The following is an 18,387-nucleotide window of genomic DNA, read 5'->3' as shown; positions in this document are numbered from 1 at the left end:
GACATGAGATGCGGCATGGTTCCGAATGAGGCTTGGGTGAGGACCATGAAATGGGAAGGGATAGAGAGGTTTCTGTCGGCGGATAGGAGAGTGGGTTGAGAGGTTGCTGGTTATGTGCAGAAATGGGGGAGTTTAAGCGTTGGCAGGGGCTGGTCATCTTGTGCCTGCTGGCCAGCCAGGTTTTCTAGCTAGCCAACTACAGAGCCAAGTTCTATGTTCTAGTATTCTTCAGACCAGTCCCTATTAAAACTCCAAATAGATATGGTGGAGCTAGTCAGCCTAAAGCTCATGTGGAATGAAACATTTGTGCTATTGATCAAGCATCTACCGATCCACACTATCTACCGATCCACACTACAGAGAGGTTATGGATTCAAGGCATTATTACTGAATGTAGCAACTGCAATGGACTGAAAATAGAAATTTCCTACAGACCAAGCTCAAACGACAGCACTCTTGATTAAACTCTTAAATAGAAAGGTGCATACAAATAACAAAGAAACGGTCTCAAACTCAAGTAGGTGTATAATGAGGAAATAGTAATTATTACAGCTAAGGAGAGAAAGAATGTATGTTTCTTCTAATACACAGTTACAGCGGCCCTTCAACTCTTGAAGAGAGAAGTGGGAGGATGGAGAAGGTAATACTGTCATAAGACATGCAATAAGATCTGTAATGATGGAGCATCGGGAATATCCCATGTACAAAGGCAAGTTTTGTGTTTTCTTTCTCAGGTGCTCATCAAATTGATGAGTGATTATCCGATGACTAAGCAGATATCAATAGTGAGCTCCATTACTTCCTGATTGAGAGGAGCTCAAAGCTACGGAGAGGATCATCACGGTTCCCTCTAGTAGCAACAGGGCGCTTTGATTCATGCCCAGATTGAACTCGGTTGTGCCCAGTAGACGGGCGGCTACTGTTTGAGAGTAATCGGCTTGTGCGACCTTCACTGGGCTCACCTGAGGAACTTGGCTTACTGCTGGCCACAGCCTTCCTTGAAGTGCTACCATATCGGGAGGAATTGCGTCCCCTCTCAGAATCATAGGGCTGAAAACGCAGCAGTGCTCCATAAGAGTTAAAGAAGAAACCAATGCCTAACTTCAACTTGAATATGGTGGTAGATAACAAGGAATTTTAGAGGTAAATAGCATATAATGCCAGTGAGGACTGAGATGATATAAGACATATATTTAGAGTGACTTTACATTAGCAAGGATTCCAAATCATAACAGTAATATTTAACTATGAATCAATATGTCGAGTATTAAAATCCCAAGTTTGCAAATCTTTTATTCTTTGAACGTTTTTTCTGATTAGTTTGTTCAGTTTATCTCTGTTGTCATTGCTTAGACAGCATTACTTGGCTGGCCAGGACTTTGATTTCTGGCAAATTTTAAAAGTTTGCAGGAAAAAAGGAGAAGATAACAAAGAAAGAAAAAAAATAAGAATACTGGTTTCTGGCAAAAAAATTTAAACAAAGAGTTTGCAGGAAAACAAAGAGTTTGCAGGAAAAAAAGGAGAAGAAGATAACAAAGAAGAAAAAATAATGTGATACACCTTAAGAAAAAAAATTATAATATTACCCAACAACAACGAACCAAAACTGTACTGATATGTAATTACCAAAACATATAAAAACTACTTTTAAGTTGTATAAAAAAATTAACCCAAGGGCCAAACACTTCAGATTGAATATTGTTAAAATTTTAGATGGGTAGGCGTACGCCTGAAGCTGACTTTTACTTGGCAACTTTGACAGAATAAATTTACCAAGTACACAGCGCTATCCATGCCCAAAGAAACAGGGGCTGCTGAACATATTACCAGACACACTGCAGTCATTTAAACTTTACCGTGTCTTTGGATGGAGGTCCATCATCAATAGACCTGTGTTTGTAGTGATCTCGTGGACTAGAACCTGAGGTATTTCTCCTCGAAAATGCTTCAACTGCACCTGAGAATTTTTCTCGAATCTCTTTCCCAACTGAACAAAAAATTGCATAGCAGGAATTAAGCATTGTTTGAAACCAAAGAGAATCATGTTGTTTGTAAGTTCAATAAAGAGCTGATGAATTGGATACCATACTAACTAGACAAAAAATTGGTTTCAGATCCTAAATAGATTTTAACCATAGAGGATTAAGGAATGACATAGTCCAGAACTCAACATTAGGAACCATCAAGCTTTAGGGTATAACAATCTAACAGGCCCTTGAGTCAAAAGCATACACTAAATCCAAACTTAATTGAATTATCAAGGGCAAATAATCACTGGCAACTTGATTCAAAAGTCTTTTCACGTAAGAATAGTACCTGAGACTCTTTCAGGTCTTTCCCCAGATGGTCCTGCATTTGCACCTGCTTTCCCACTGGCATGCTGAAAACAGAAAAGAACAAAATAAATAATGATCTTATGAAATCAGAAGTGAACCTAAGATTTTCCAAGGACTTACCCATCCTCTAGAGCTTCCACCAATCTGGGGGTACTTCAGGACAGTCCAGTCAAATACATAGTCAAATTGATAACCTATATGCAATCACAATGACACAATGTCAATATCCCAAATGCCCAATAAGTAAAATGGAAGTGATAGAACCTATTAAAATTGAATGCAAGAAAACAATAATATGAAAAACAGCCAGAATGGGGCTACCTTCTCTAATAAATAAGTCTCGAAAGAGCCTCTTCAGGTATGAATAATCTGGCTTGTCTTCAAACCGCAATGCTCGGCAGTAGTGAAAGTAGGATACAAATTCAGATGGATGTGATCTGCAAAGCACCTGTTAAACATATCTGTGGCTATGTTATCCATGTAGCAACAACAAAAAGAATTCAAAGCACCAAAAGAAAGCCAATCCAACTGCATAAGTTGCACTAGTGTAATAAGAATGCATGAGAGAAATTGATACCTCTATAGGAGTTGACATTTTCTTTTCACTGATTTTATCGTATTTTTGCTTTTTTGTGCCAGCTTTCAGTCCTTGCCAGGGAAGGCTGATTGAAGGAAAAAAAAACATATTAGACATAAGAGATAACTCAGACAAGGATGCATCAAATACCTAACATCAGGCAGAAACTGCAGCTAAAATGAACACCAGTGCAAGAAATGTATGTTGTACCTTCCTCGTAAGAAATACATAAGCACATAACCAAGTGATTCCAGATCATCCCTTCTGCTTTGTTCTGTAAGTACAATCAATGAGCATATAAAGTCAGATATGTCAGGTATGCAACCCACCTAACATTGGATAGTAACGTATCATTGACAGCTAATATCTCACCAATTCCAAGATGAGTGTTCACGCTTGCATAGCGGGCAGTGCCTGTGAGGTTCTTGTTCTCCCTAAGAAACGAAAAAGGAAGAAATAATGGAAAAGGATGAGCTTTACAGCAACCTTGTCACCAGCAGAATTTGAAAGTAAAAAAACTAGAGCAAAAACAAAAGACGCGGGATGCAGAATATAGGAAAGAAAAGATTCCAGTCCATGCTATATAATATGTCCTGCATGGGTGAACTTTAACCCACAACACAAAAGATATATGATACACTACATAACAACTCACCTATAAGCTATGTGCTTGTGAGTCTGGAGATCCCTATACTTCTTTGCAAGGCCATAATCAATAGCATATACCTGTGACAAGTAATTGAAACAAACATTACAGTTAAAAATAAAATAAAAGAGAAACAGTAGGTTTTACTAAGTAATATCCAAATCAACAACCCTAATACCATTTGAGATCTCACATAGAGAGACGGATATTCAATAACCCAAATAACATATGTCTGCATATACTATTTTTTCACAACACTAACTACAACCAAACAACACTAATATACCTGATTGGCTTTACGCCCTAGGCCCATCAAAAAGTTGTCAGGTTTTATATCGCGATGAAGGAAACCTCTTGAGTGCATGTATTCAACTCTGTTAATCTGAAAGGATGACATTTGGAAGAATAAATAACAGTTAAAATCTTGGCCATTTTCAACATATGGTAAAGGATAGCCAAAAGTACTTACTAATTGATCTGCAAGCATCAAAACTGTTTTCAATGTAAACTTCCTATTACAATAGTTGAACAAATCTTCCAAACTTGGTCCAAGAAGATCAATAACCATGACATTGTAGTCACCCTCAACTCCAAACCACTTCAGGTGGGGGATTCCCGCTTCATTAAGAGAAAGAAAACAAACAATTAATCATTTTTATTGAGGTAGAAGGTGAGAGGCAGACACTCGCTTACAGATAAAGATAAAGTGACTTACTTCCTCCTTGAAGAAGCATGTACAATTTGGATTCATAGTGAAGCTGGGGATGCTTGGTCTTCACAGGTTCCTGGAATGTTAAAAATTAATTTAGCCAATAAATCATGCACATCATAAGCTATATAATTGTTATAACAAGGGAATAAAAAGTTGCACCAGCCTAGAAGTTTAAAAGACCAGAATGAAATCAAACAAACTCAAAAGGGAAAGATAAAGAATATATACATCAAGAAGTATCGGTTGTGACTTCAACCTACTCTTTTAACAAGGATTTCAGAAGAGCCTTAGTGTTCACTTTCCCCTTTGATTTAACCTAGTGATAGCAGTATCTTCTGACACATCTTGTATGAAAATGTCTCGATGACCGTAGAATTAAACTTCTACATCCCATTTTATGGTACCTAAAACCTAAAGCCTAAACCATTACTATCCCTATGAATGTGATGCAACTTGAGCTGAAGCTCTTGGAAAAGAACATGAAAACATCAAACACATTAACAAACAAATAGAACTACACTGCTTTTTCAAGAACCAGAACTATTACGAAAAAAATGGCCACCAAAAGGAGAAGCCACCCAATTACAGTTTAGCTACAAAACTAGAAAATGCTTAAAAATCCATTTGACCAAAGACCAAACATCACAACTCAATCAAGCATTTTCAGGACCAATCACATACCAGCTTCACAGCAACCTCCTCCCCGGTTTGTACATTGACACCTACAACCACAACACACAAAATTTCAACAAAAGCAAACAAAAAACCATACAATAACACAATGCATTAGTAATTAAAATCAAGGGGGCTGTTCATCCCATACCTAGATAGAGCTCCCCGAAAGAACCACTCCCAATCTTCCTCCCAAGCTTAAACTTGCCAGCAATCACATGCTCCATGATTCAACACAATCTCACCAACACAGCTCCAACCCAGAAGCTCAAAAAGGCAAATATATCTCTACCAAATGCAACCCTTTATTGTGTGCATAACCTCACACCCACCAAACAATAACAACCCCCAAATCTCCCAAAATCTTACGTTTACTCCCAACAACTCAGCCAAAATATCACAATCAACGCATTAAATCACAACCAAATAATCTCCAATTGGAAAAAGATTCAAACTTTTTCCTCGATAATAACAAACCCAATCCTCCAAATCAATGCCCGCCTTATCAAGCTAGATATTGAACCCCAAATCTTCGATCGCAGGCGGCGAATTGGAACCCTAATTCAGAAGATCATTGACCCACATTGACCATCATCGAATCTTTGACTCTAAATCCTCCGAAACCGATAAAGAACGAAGCTTTGCACCAAGATCAATACTGGGTCTTCGAATTGGGATCGGAGAGAGAAAGAAACCCACGAAACGTTTCTTCGGAAAATGGGGGAAATTGGGCGGAGGAGAAAAATGGGGGTGAAGAGAAAGAGAAAAGAAAGAGAGAGATAAAGAGGAGAAGGAGAAAAGGAGATTGGAGACAGAATGGAGACGATTATTGGTTTTTTTCCTTTTTTTTAGTTTAGTTTTGTTGGGTTTGGTAATAAAACTAAATAAAAACCAAAAAAGATTTAATCTTTATTGGAAGGGATTGAGATTATGAGGAGTGAAGCGAGACCTTCTCTGAGTCTGAGCTGCAGCCTAACACGTTTGGGCTGTCTTGCTTTGCTTTGCTTGCTCTGAGTAAGAGAAAGTGATAAGATAGAATTTTGGGAATTTTAATTTAACAAAAACGTGTTACTGCAACAGAAAAAAGAAATGAGAAATTTCCAACCAAAACGTGCAAGCCAGTTTGGTTTGCTTGCACTTGCTGGCTTTGCTGAAATTGGGTAGATTTGGGGGGATTTAGTTAGTGATGGGAATGTTGCTAATTCAGGGGGGTTATTCTCTTCTGGTTACTATGGTTTTTGGTTGTGGATATTCTTTCTTTCTCTCTTTGGTGGTTCTTAATTGTTTTGGGGGTGATCTGGAAGGGTGGGGGGGACAGACTGTTGGTCAGAGTCAGTACTCGTATTTCTTGTTGTTGTTGTCAGGAAAGGGACTGCTCATTGTCAGAAGAAACTTAACCCCATTTTGGATGTTGGATGACTTGGATTCTCCACTTTCTACATCCCCTTGCCTTTTGACCCCCCAAATTTACCCATGTGGTCTACATGCACCAAATGTATTGATTCATGTCGGCTGTGGTCTTGAGGGTTTGTTAAGTAACGTGAATGGTGATTTATGGTTGGGGACTAGGGAGGGTGGTCTTGATGTCATCGGTTGTTTATTGACAATAGCTTCCTATATTTTGAAGCCAAAATTTGGTTAACAATTTAAGGAATCGATATATTTTTTTTAAAATAAAATGCTAATAGCCAATATATTGATTGTAAACCTAAACAACTGTTACATACACTTCTGTTGACATCAGATAGAACAAGAAGATGTATTAGTATCCACAGTGATACATAGAAACTCGGTCACTCATCGTAATAACATGAATTCATCTATGATAGTACTCCAGAATATTCTTTCAAAGTACACTTTCCTAAAATAACTTAGAAATTGTTGAAAGCAAATTAAATTACTATCCTTTTTGATCCGGATCCTCTGCTCGTGGTCATCTCCTCGTATTGCCTCATGAGGGGTATCTGGCCTCACATATGTGCACAACATTTAAAAACCCTGTTATTCTCCTTTTCAATGTGGGATTAGTTTCACAACAGTATTGATTGTGGTTGAACTCGCTTATAAACTAGGTACGTATTTTACTTCTCGTTTTCAATGTGGAACTAGTTCATCAGCCTCATGGTATCGATCAGATCACCACTGATATTGTCCTCGACTTGGTCACTTATATTGTCCTCCACTTGGTTTTTCAAGTGGGAGGGAAGTGGGAGAGGTTTTCACCTTAAGGCCTCGAGGCCCTCGACAATACTGAATGTGGATTATTAGCTAACTTAAGTATAATCTACATATTTTTTGTTTCCCTTCTCAATGTGCGATTAGCTTTCTGCATATTACGTACGCGCGCACCTATTAGATGTGGTACCGTATATTTAGAATTTTAAAGAGCAAGAGCATCGTAGTATTCTTTATGGAGTATATTGTATTTTGGGATCGGTCATACATTTTGGGGAGAAACTGACTCATCACTTATAAAGCTGAATCAATTCAACTAATTAATCAAGCTGAGTGAGGTTGTATAATATCGTATTTAGATTTAGAGATTTTCTGGACGAAGTTGCTCATCTTATTCTTTCATTCTTCGACATACGAGACGTCACTCGTTCCTAGCTAGTTGTTGTGTCAAAAAAAAAATATGTAGAAACTCTGCATTTCTGCCTCGTCGTTAAAATTCGATATATATTGTTCTTCTTCTGCTTCCAAAGAGAACGAGAACGCCTTCACGTAAATGTGTGATGTTAAATAGCTAGGTCAAAGCTGTTCCATTCTTTTGATATCGGATCCTGATGCATGCTCCAAACTCTCTGTACGTTTTATTTTCTCTATTGGTTTCTCTTATTCGTGATATGAAAGTGCTGATGATCATGATCAGTTTCCCTTAGTGCAGTGCCTGGTTTTGTGGTCTATGAGGACATTGTATCAGTCATCAGGTTCAATCCCATGCATAAAACTTGTCCAAAGGTAGTGATCGACATAGTGTGTCTCCAAAGACGTAGCTTAACAAATTAGATTGGATTATATAGAATATGCAAGCCCTAAGCGATCAATACATACAATTAGCTATGACCAATTCACTCCCAAAAAGAAAAGCACACAATTAATGTACGGACTTACAGATCCCCTATCTTGATGAAGCATGAGAACAAGTCCATGCAGAGGCAACATACAAACTAGTATCCTTCCACCCAAGTCTAATTGTCCCATCTCCTTGCACAAGGCTATATCCATTGCTGGGAGGAAACATGTTCAATATTAACTGTGCCTGAGCCATCGAATTTCCACTCATACCCACCTGCATGAAGCTATTGCTAGCCCCAAGCTCACTCCTCCAGTGCCTGAATTTGTCTTCTCCACTCCTCGCCGGCCCGCCGATGGCCAATATGTTGTTGATTTCCCGATACATCAAGCAGTGCTCGACTAAGTGCCTGTTAGGGTTATCACTAGGCAAATAAGCTTCAAGAGAATCGAACATGGTGGAATAGTAATGCAAAGACCCGACAAAACGGTCCAAAAATGAGCCTCCATTGTGTGACATGTCTTGCTCCACCAATGTGACGATTCTGGGGGATAGTTCTTCTATGAGTTTCATTGTTCTCCAATCTGGTCCGGTTGCATCATAGAGTGAGTGCTGTAGCCAATGCACTGCTACAGTCTCTCCCCTCCGCACTTGCACCATTGAAGTGTCTAGGTGGTCACCGAAATTCCTGGTGATTGGATGAAACTCGAATGACAAACCGAGTCGCCTGGCAAAATTTGAAAGTTGTTTTCCGGTCTCGAGCAATACCTCAGATGAGGTGCCGATGCCGGTCATTCTCACGTGTGGAGGCCCTTCCATGCGTGTGGCGAGGATGTGAAATAGAGCAGGCCATTGCAAACCCTGCATGCAAGGATTTTGATCAATATATGTCGATGTTAACAGAAAAATTGTCAGCTAGGTATTTGAAATCGATCAGTTCCCAATATAATGATCGATTATTACTATCAAGTATTATACGAGAAACATTTTGAAATAAAGATTACTAAGAGAATAGTTTATCATACGCGTATACATGTGAGTACAAAGATATGAAATTTGAAATGCAAGATGGCAGATTGAAAGTGACAACAACGTATTACCAAAGAAAATGTATATCAAACTATCAAAGAATAATATCCAGTACTTGTAATTTACAATGAAAAATTTGAAACTCTAATTCAAAAACATGAAAAAGAGAATATAGCGATATCGATCAATCGAACTTTGAGGTTATACCTGCATGATATCGAGGTCGATAATGTGCACTCTGTCACGGCGGTGAAAGGCTTCGAGGATGGCTTGGTTGGAAGTGAAGTGAGCAAACTTGATGAAAGGAGAGATGGTGTTAAAGACTTGAAAAGCACTATGAATGCTTTTGTAGTTGACCAAAGGAGAGCAAATGCCTAGCCACGAGTTCAAAACCCTACTCGACATGGCCTTGGCGAAATAGGCTACGACGCGCTCTGCGCATGATGGCCCATACGGCGAGGCCATCTGGGTCAGCTCGAGCAGCATCCGATGTGCCTCGCCGGGGTTCTCCACTGAGATGGCAACCGCACATTCGAACAGAAGTGTAATTAGGGTTAAGCCATGCTGGTCAAGCTTACTCAACCCTCTCGCTCTTCTACTATTCTCTGCATGGAGTTGCAGCTCATTTCCCCACTGCAGCTCGTAGTCTGCACGATCAGCACTTGTGTCGTCGCCGTAGTTTTTCCTGGAGGCTTTTCTCGGACTGAACTCGCCGGAATGTGACGAGGGGATGAAGTACTGATCCCCGGATGTTGCTGCAGTTTGCAAAGTGTCTGCGGTGGTGGTGACTGTTTCCGGCAAGTCATCGATGAGTTGCTTTGTTATGTGCTCTACCCACTGAGAGAGATCGCTTACAGGCTTTGGGAATAATGGATTAACTGAGGTCGAGTTGTTGATCCAGTTGGTTTCATGGGGTTGGATCACATTCATAGTCCCATGAACCATTTCGAATTCTGCTTTCATTATTTGAAATGATCACAGCTGATTCAAGACAGATAATCGAAACAGAACGATGGTGGTGATAGAGAGAGAGGGCCAGAGAGGAGGTAGTTGCTGGTGGAGGTTATTTTTAAAGGTAAGTGATGGCTAAGGAAAATATGACATAGAATTTTGGCATTTGTTTGGGATTAAAGGAAAGAATGGCCGGCATATTCAGGACATAAAGAAGAAGTTAACATGCTACAAGCCAAACATACCACGTCGGTAAGGTAGTGATATTGCGATTGTTAAATGTTAATATTCAAATTTGAGATTTTCAGGATACTGTTCTATATAATTATTTTTAGCTGTAATTCATCTATTCCACACACCAATAACATATATCCAATTATCATAAGGATGATCTCCAATGATCCCAACCAAGAGAAATGTTTTTTGGTACCCACCCACCCTTATAGTCTGAGAGATTCTTTTTAGGAGCGTGAAGCGTGTCTAGTGCGACTTTATTGAAGTGAACAAATCAAGATAACCATACCTTATTAAGTAAAAATTTATTCACCGTCCAACAACTTTAATACCCCGCTTGGTTACAAGTCTCCGTTACAAGACTCGGCGAAATCCAAACACATAAGCAACAAAGCTTTAGGAAAATGCAAGCTAGCGAGCTAGGCTAGGGATGGACAAAATTAAGAAGTCCTTGGTGAGACTTTTTAATTTGCCTCAAGGTTTTGAGTATAAGACTGCCTAGTAAAACCGCGCGCAGAGTATTGTAGTAACTTCGTTGGTAATAACATCCTTGAAACTTAGTACATACATGAATATATCGATATGAGGTGGATGAAATCATGAAATTACAATACTCATGAAGATGAGAAAAGAACAACTAACCCACTAAATACATCATATCGATCATGATGCATGGCTGCTTTGAATATATTAGTGAGATTAATATCAACTGCTTCATTTCATTTTCTTAAAAATGCTTATGTATACCAAAAAGAATAGGATCCTCATAACGATGATGTATACTGTAGGTCTGTGAAATTTGGAGTTATGCTTAATAGATTTTGTTTGTTGTTGTTATCATTGACCCATAAGAAAAGACATTTTTGGCGACAAACCAAAATAAAATACTTCCTCCAAATGTGAAGGTTTCCAGACCAAAAAAAAAAATGTGAAGGGTTCAAACTCTTTGCTTCTGATCTAATCCATATTCCATCTCTGTACTAATTAATTAATAATCCCAGTGACTTAAATGGACGATTTCTAATTACTTGACTCAGCCTTGGAAGGCACATATATACCTGTGATTTGTTAAGGTCTAGCCAATCATTTAGGTCATGATAATATTATAATGCTGGCCTTAATCATTTGAGCAATTTGGCCAGCAAAGTTGATCTCCCAGGTGCCAGCTTTTGCGGCATAGATTTGGAACTAGAACTGAGCCAATCGTTTCTGATGTCAAATCGTCAACCTTGCTTTCCACACACACAACATTAACATTAACAATGGAGGATGACCCCAAACCAAACCAAACCAACTTGTTGGACCTTCCTGGTCAATCAACAAGGGTGTTTTTGAAGTTCTCTAGTGTTCCGAAGTATTGATTTTACTTTGATTTTGACTGTTATATCTTATTATCATCGCACTATCAAGTCAATTTAACCCGAATTTTCTCTCAATCTTTCTTGTAAAAGGGTCCTAAATATTTCTATAAAGAGTACCAGTGAAGCTGAAACCTCAAAATAGTGATGAAAAATTTGAGGAGACGTCCAAGGAACGCTTGGTTAAGCAGTTGCTGCACTAAAGAACGAGTCAAAGCTCAAAAAACCACTGGTAAACTTGGTAAACTTGCTGCACTATAAACTTTTCACTTCTCATATCTGATTTTGACAAGACAACAAATTACAAGTCTGAGAGAATTTGAACTTATTTCACCACTAGACAACTAGTTAGAGCGTTTTTGTCCAATTGCTGAAGAACTGGGGACAGGACCAACTGTAGTAGCTTTAGTTTTATTTGCTGTCTTCTGAAGGTTTCGTTTGTCTGAACACTTCAACATATGTGCCATTTTTTCCAGTCAATTGAGAATGTAATCACTGGTTCTATATTAAACTAAATAGAAATTTCACACAGAAAATGGTTCCTCAATGATGGGGACTCTAGATTGTCCAAATTTCATGCCATATGGCACTTGTATAGTGAACACAGACCCACATTGGAGAATATTTCTGGGATCATTCGCTATTTCTCTTTGGCTTCAATTAGATTCTTATAAAATCTTTGTTCACTTCTGTTTTTAATTGAGAAAAGAAAAGAAAAAAAAAAATACACGACACAGTCACAATTTTTGTATTCTGGTGATTTGAGTTTGCTTGATGATGTATTATCTAGAATGATTAATGCATATACATATATAAAAAAATAAAAATCGCGTAAGCATGATGTTTAGCTATCATCATTTACTACAAAGAGATTGAGGAAAGAGTGAACAAATTGTATTGTTTTGATTAATACAGTGAATTAACATCTGTATACAGTGTATGAGTTTGAAAGTTTTTTGTACAGTATTTGGTATTGACAACAATGGACAACAAGAAAGGAAGGAAATAAGATACAAATTAGAGGTTGTAAAAGTAATGGGTATTTACCCTTGAACATGTTGATGACACAGAAACTTACAGGCCGGTAGCTTATCTGAGAAGGCTCAATATTAGTTGCTTCTTCAAGATCAGCCACCCTCCTTCAGAATTGGAGACTGAGATTTTCATCAAACCTCGAAGCTCTTCAGCTGAGAGAACCATGAAAAAAAGTACAGGCACAGAAGGCAGCATCGAGACTTGCATGTAATTACTCGAAAGTCGAAATACAGTTGGTGGACAAGCTCCAAGTCCATCTATTGGCCAAGTTATGAAGAGTCACTTCGGCGTTGAGGTACTTCTAATTCGGGAGGCAACAAGTTCAAAAAGCTGCCTTTCACAGGTTGTTCACTACCAGGTGTGTCGGATGCCTCCGATGACTCTGACTCATTATCTGTCTCGAGCAAACAGAAACAGGTTAGAAGTAGAAGACATCTATACATCCATAGTGAAACATTAGCAATATGTGTACAAAGATACATAAAACACTGATAAGAATGAACAAAAAATCTGAAGAGACATAATAGATTATTTAAGAGAGATATAAGCCTACCAAAAAGTGTTTTTATGGATGGCCGTTTTGATGTGTTGGTCTTCTTCTTCAACGAGGCTACACAGAGAGAAGAGACCAACTCATTTGTTAGAGAGGCCAAAAAAAAAAACAAAAAAGGAAAAAGAAAAGGACGCCATAAGATGGCTAATTATACATCATCCTTCCAAACAAAACATCAAAATGGATGGGTGATCTATCCATGAACAAGACAGGATAATATAACCCCCAAACAATTCAAGATCATCCCTTTAATTGGTAGACACTTCCTCAGTGTGTGTGTGCAGATAAAACCAATTTTGGTGTGCAGATAAAACCAAATTTTGAACCGATACCAGCATGTAACAAAAGATAAAATTCTACATGTTCATGGGGGGGGAAAGAGAGAAATATATACCCATGCCTGGTACTTGATAATCGTTTACAATTTCAAAGTTTTTATATGTGTAGCCCACGAAATTGATATCCTTGGAGGAGAGCATCTGCAAAAGAACAAGGGAAATATGAGGAGAAAAAAGTAAACACTGAAAAAGATTTGGGGGGTAGGCTGGGTAGTTTCTAGATATCTCTAATTTCTTTAGTACTTGAAACTAATTCCTAAAAAGCACTGAAAAGGAAAAGAACTCTCTGAACCAATGACCAAAAACTAAATGATCTTTTTTTTTTTTTGAATAGAAACTAAATGATCTTAAGCATCCAGGAAGTTTAAGAATGTAATCTCAGTTCTAAAATGTGGGACATAGACTTTTTTATGACCAACAGATACCTCAATCTCATAAGTTTAAGCTTTAAAACTGAATGTATACAATTTATTAAAAAGAACTCTATTGCATTCAAAAGCTATGTATAATTGCTAGAAAGTTCCCCCCAAATTCCTCTCAATGCTAAAGATACATGAGAGAAGAACTATCAGGTCTAAGAATTCAAAAGTTCCTTGAACACTAACGCAAGAAGTTTAATGTAGTTTGTACTTGTGCAAAAATCAAAACCAGTACTATAAGCCAAAATAACATCCCATTTGAGCACTTAGTTGATATACAAAGAGAAAGAAAACTGTAAAGTTGCTTAAAGACTCTAAGATATAGAATAAGGATTCTTGGTGACTTGTAAATACCAAACCAGCTAAATACAATTAAACAGACTCTTAGCACCAAGAAAGAATGCTTAGATGCTCATGTATAGAAACGACTGTATATCATTAAGAGAGTTGATGAAACAGACTAAACCTTGTAAGTGGAGACAAAGACAGCAGTTCATTTCGATTCTAAATCAAAGTGGAGACAGAAAGTGAAAATAACTTGGTAGCAATTAAAGTCCAAAGCTCACCTTTCTCCAGGGACCTGTTTTTTGTGAAGTCTGAGCTTGGTTGTCAGCCTGCAGACCAAAAGTTAGCATAAACAAACTCAGGAGAAACATGTTATGCTGAACAAAACTTGCTTCACACAATTTACAAAAACGGAGAAACATCTATACCTCTTCAAACTTTTCAAAATTTTGAGTGTCCAGATCATCATTGACCTCAGGAATAAATGCAGCATCCATTTGGTAAAGCTTTTCCCATTCAGTACCATCAAACCAAGGATGAACCTGGAAAAGGAATCAGCAGTAAGGTAATTATCATTACATGCAATAAGTCCATTAACAAATCCAAGCAATTTAGAACAGGACACACCATACAACACCTTAATTTCACTTGCACCATTTGTTCCCAACCTTTGGTTGACATTACACAAGAGTTTACTAATAAGATCTTTTGCCTCTGGAGATAGCTTTGCTTCTTCTGGAAATTTCAAATGAGTTTTCCAGTTTACTATCTGCAACAATCAAGAGAAGCTATGTTATCAAGTAATAAGTACAACTTGTCATCCCTAATGAGGGTTTAGGTGCAGTTAACCCATTAAAGTTTCAGCTTAGACTGAGAGCATAACATTGTATGTTAATATACAATCGTATTGGCATACGGACAACATCAACGTGGGATGCATGCAATGTTGGTCAGTGATTCACTTGTCATGTCAGAGTAATTAATCATGATTATCAACTGTGGAGAAAATCCAGGAACCAGTTCACTAAAATAGAAAAGGACTGACGCAGTGGAATCTACAAGTGGAGAATGCAGGTAGGTTAACTTTCTGAAATATGCACTCTTATATGTTGAAATGAGATGCCACAAGAGACCCAGCACCACAAGAGACTTCCTAAGAAAGATGCTTCGATAAATTTAAAGTAATTCTAAAATTTACCTTCCTGCAGGTTGACATTGGATCATCAGAATAGAAGGGCGGATAACCGACAAGCATTTCATACATAATAGCACCAAGTGACCACCTGTGTATTAATCAAAATCATAACTTTGCTTAGACCAAAAATAAAAGCATAGCATTGCCAAAACAAGGTAGTTTCTCAGTATATGGCAGATAGATTCCCCTAGTACTTGCAACAAGGTTCCATTGCAATATGAGAGGTGCAAAAATGATGACATATTTTTAGATTCAACACTGAGCCTACAGTAAAGGGATCATGTCGACAGAGCAGTGGAATTATTCATTTGCATTGCACACCAAGCATATTTCACTAAAAGGCCTAAGTGCTCACCAATCACATTCCATTCCATATCCTTTTTTCAACAGAACTTCTGGGGCAATATAATCAGGTGTACCAACAGTTGAATAAGCCTGCAGTACCATATATCAATAGTTAGAGAAACAATAACCCACACCATCCTACCAAAAGACCATCAATGAAAATTGCAGGCAACCCAAATGTAACAGTTTATCTTTTTCTTTTTTCTCTGAAAAGACAGTTCCTCTTTTATCTACCTTGAAAGCTATGTTATGGCACAGGAGAGAGAGAGAGAGACAGAGTAATAACAATAGACTATATAACTCACAAGCATTCTCCTATTCTTCTGCCAATGTTGCAGTTGCTCTTGTTGTGTGCGTTTTGGAGCTGCAGGGCGTTCATCATTATGTCCAGAACCATTGGTATTATTTGCTACTGAAAAGTCTTCATGAATTGTACTGCAATCTAAAGGCTTGCATAATCCGAAATCTGACAGTCTCAAGTGTCCATATCTATCAAGTAGTAAATTATCAGGCTTAATATCCCTGTATCACGCAAAACAAACACATTGAACCCTTATTTAGTAGTACAAAGATGCATATCTGTGGTGAAACAAATTTTGATAATGAAATGGTAACACCAACCTATGAATATAATTGTGTTTATGGATAGACTCAATAGCCAAAACTGTTTCAGCGACATAAAATCTAGCCTCATCTTCAGTCAAAATATCCTTTCTCATAAGTAAAGTCATCATATCTCCTCCAGGTAAGTATTCCATTATAAGATAAAGATAGTCATCATCTTGAAAAGAACAATAGAGCTTGACGATGCAATTGCTGTCCACCTCAGCAAGCAGATTCCTTTCAGCTTTTACATGCTCAACCTGATAGGAATATAGGCCAACTGGGAGTAAATACACTTGAACTTTCATCTACCTAAGTATATGAACTAGCATAGCAGACCAGTTTACTGAAATACCTGGCCTCTACGAAGCATTTCTGACTTCTTAAGCTTTTTCATGGCATATACAGAACCTGATGTCTTTTCCCTGCAGACACGAACCTGCACCCATGAAGACATTTTACTAAACTGAAATTTATAATTTTCCTACTACAACCTTTTCTGTCAGCAGCAAGTCATGGACTTGGAAATTCCTTATACAGACCAAAAAATCTTGTATTACTATGTTTCATATCAATCTATTTTAAGCCATCTATGCATTGTTCTCGAACTTCCTTTGGAAGAAGTATGTAACTCAAAGCATACTAATACAAATTAAAAACCAAGCATCCCATACCTCACCAAATGCGCCCTTGCCGATCATGGTCAACAACTCAAAATCATCACACCCCATTTTATGCCTCTGCAGCCGCATGTACTCGGTCTCTTTCTTCTCCAAGAACTTAAGAAGGTTGTTCTGATCCTCCTCCGACACATCTGCATCAGCCAGCTTCTTTTCCAGCATATTCCGTCTGTCACAGATATCAATGCATTACTCCTTACACCCCAACAAACCCACAAAAATTTATCACATTTTACCTTTCTCTCCTCTCCTGCAGATTCTTCATCTGCTCTTTGTAATGGTTCTCAATGTACTGCTTGGCCGCGGCGGCCTTCTGCTTGGTGACATTAGAAAGCGCTTCGTCATCGGTACCCGAGCCGTCTTCGCCGCCCACCGTGTCTTTCTTCCTCGCGTAGCTCCTCACTTTATCTCGCGGCTGTAGCTTCTGCAACCATTGCCTTGCCGAATCCATTTCCTCCTTTAACCAATGTGCCACCCCAAAACGCCGCCGTAGTACAGAATCACGATCCGTTTGAGTCCAAATCAAGCATTGCGGAATCAAAATGGATAGAAGAAGATAATGTGAATTAGCGGAGCCTAGAAATTCGGACTACCGCGCAAAAATTGGCGTCGGGTCCGGCGTTATCGGTGAGGAATGGGCTTTGGGCCTTCGGGTCCGGAGCTCCGTCCGCTTTGTTCGCTATATCTGTTGCGCTGTGCTCAGCTAGGAGAGACACCACCACCCCCTCCCTCCATTTTCGTTTTATATATTTCGAATTTTATTTATTAAAAAAAAAATAATGGACCGTTGTTGCGTTGGATCTCACGAGAAATTGATACGAGAAGATTCGGGTGGGCGGCGGACTCCACGTTCTAGTGTTCGGCTTTGCGCGCGCATTCCACGTCGACGTCCGGTTTGGTTTTCAAAGCCAACTCCTGGTGTTTTGTTCAATGTATCTTCAACGTTACAACTTACAAGGGAGCAGTAAGATTTTGAATCCAATCTTGTTGTTCACCGTGTCACTGACATCAAAGATCTTTGCTTTCGAGTCTGGGGACATTTCTTTCGGACACATTTTCGGTGAGACTAACCTTAATTTTACCGTCAATATTGTTTTATGTATAGTGAGAATTTCGTATGCTTCTATAGTTCTATTATAACAACGCTTTTATACAATCGGTAAATAACTTCTCAATGTTATTCTATGTTCCCAAGCAATTGATAAAGCCTCGATGGGATGTTCTTTTTAGTAGAGGTATGTGCCTCACATACTCCCATCAACGACACTCTATCTAGTGATAAACTTGAATTATACGAAATTTATAAACTAGGGATACAACTGAAAAACTAGGATGATTATATGAGTTTTTTAGTGGTGAACTCTAGCTTGTTCCAAGTTTAAGAGTAACTGCAAGCATTGTAT

At 38.4% G+C, this 18,387-nt stretch overlaps 3 protein-coding genes across 3 annotated transcripts; all 3 read right to left on the bottom strand.

Moving 5' to 3' along the window:
* Positions 1-423: 423 nt before the first annotated feature.
* On the bottom strand, positions 424-5,922 carry LOC101293150 (casein kinase I isoform delta-like). Its single transcript, XM_004289916.1, has 14 exons — positions 5,095-5,922; positions 4,953-4,993; positions 4,275-4,344; positions 4,029-4,177; positions 3,846-3,941; positions 3,569-3,639; positions 3,286-3,347; positions 3,124-3,187; positions 2,914-2,998; positions 2,658-2,784; positions 2,457-2,530; positions 2,317-2,380; positions 1,857-1,987; positions 424-1,050 (listed from the first exon to the last, which is right to left on the bottom strand). The coding sequence occupies exons 1-14, from the start codon at positions 5,168-5,170 to the stop codon at positions 796-798; spliced, it is 1,365 nt and encodes a 454-aa protein (XP_004289964.1). The 5' UTR covers positions 5,171-5,922; the 3' UTR covers positions 424-795.
* Positions 5,923-8,064: 2,142 nt separating this feature from the next.
* On the bottom strand, positions 8,065-9,951 carry LOC101302619 (protein SCARECROW-like). Its single transcript, XM_004292170.1, has 2 exons — positions 9,196-9,951; positions 8,065-8,820 (listed from the first exon to the last, which is right to left on the bottom strand). The coding sequence occupies exons 1-2, from the start codon at positions 9,949-9,951 to the stop codon at positions 8,065-8,067; spliced, it is 1,512 nt and encodes a 503-aa protein (XP_004292218.1).
* A 2,454-nt stretch (positions 9,952-12,405) lies between these two features.
* Positions 12,406-17,854, bottom strand: LOC101292852 (serine/threonine-protein kinase CBK1-like). The gene is made up of 13 exons (XM_004289915.1): positions 17,221-17,854; positions 16,979-17,153; positions 16,660-16,743; positions 16,323-16,564; positions 16,007-16,223; positions 15,712-15,791; positions 15,360-15,444; positions 14,799-14,930; positions 14,590-14,703; positions 14,443-14,490; positions 13,514-13,598; positions 13,120-13,176; positions 12,406-12,960 (listed from the first exon to the last, which is right to left on the bottom strand). Exons 1-13 carry the CDS (start codon positions 17,433-17,435, stop codon positions 12,836-12,838), a joined length of 1,659 nt encoding a protein of 552 aa, XP_004289963.1. The 5' UTR covers positions 17,436-17,854; the 3' UTR covers positions 12,406-12,835.
* Between the last annotated feature and the right edge of the window lie 533 nt (positions 17,855-18,387).

This window comes from Fragaria vesca, linkage group LG2 (assembly GCF_000184155.1).
Source record: "Fragaria vesca subsp. vesca linkage group LG2, FraVesHawaii_1.0, whole genome shotgun sequence".
Taxonomy (NCBI): Eukaryota; Viridiplantae; Streptophyta; class Magnoliopsida; order Rosales; family Rosaceae; genus Fragaria; species Fragaria vesca.
The sequence above is the reverse complement of the archived record's forward strand: the minus strand, read 5'-3'. Positions and strand labels throughout refer to the sequence as shown.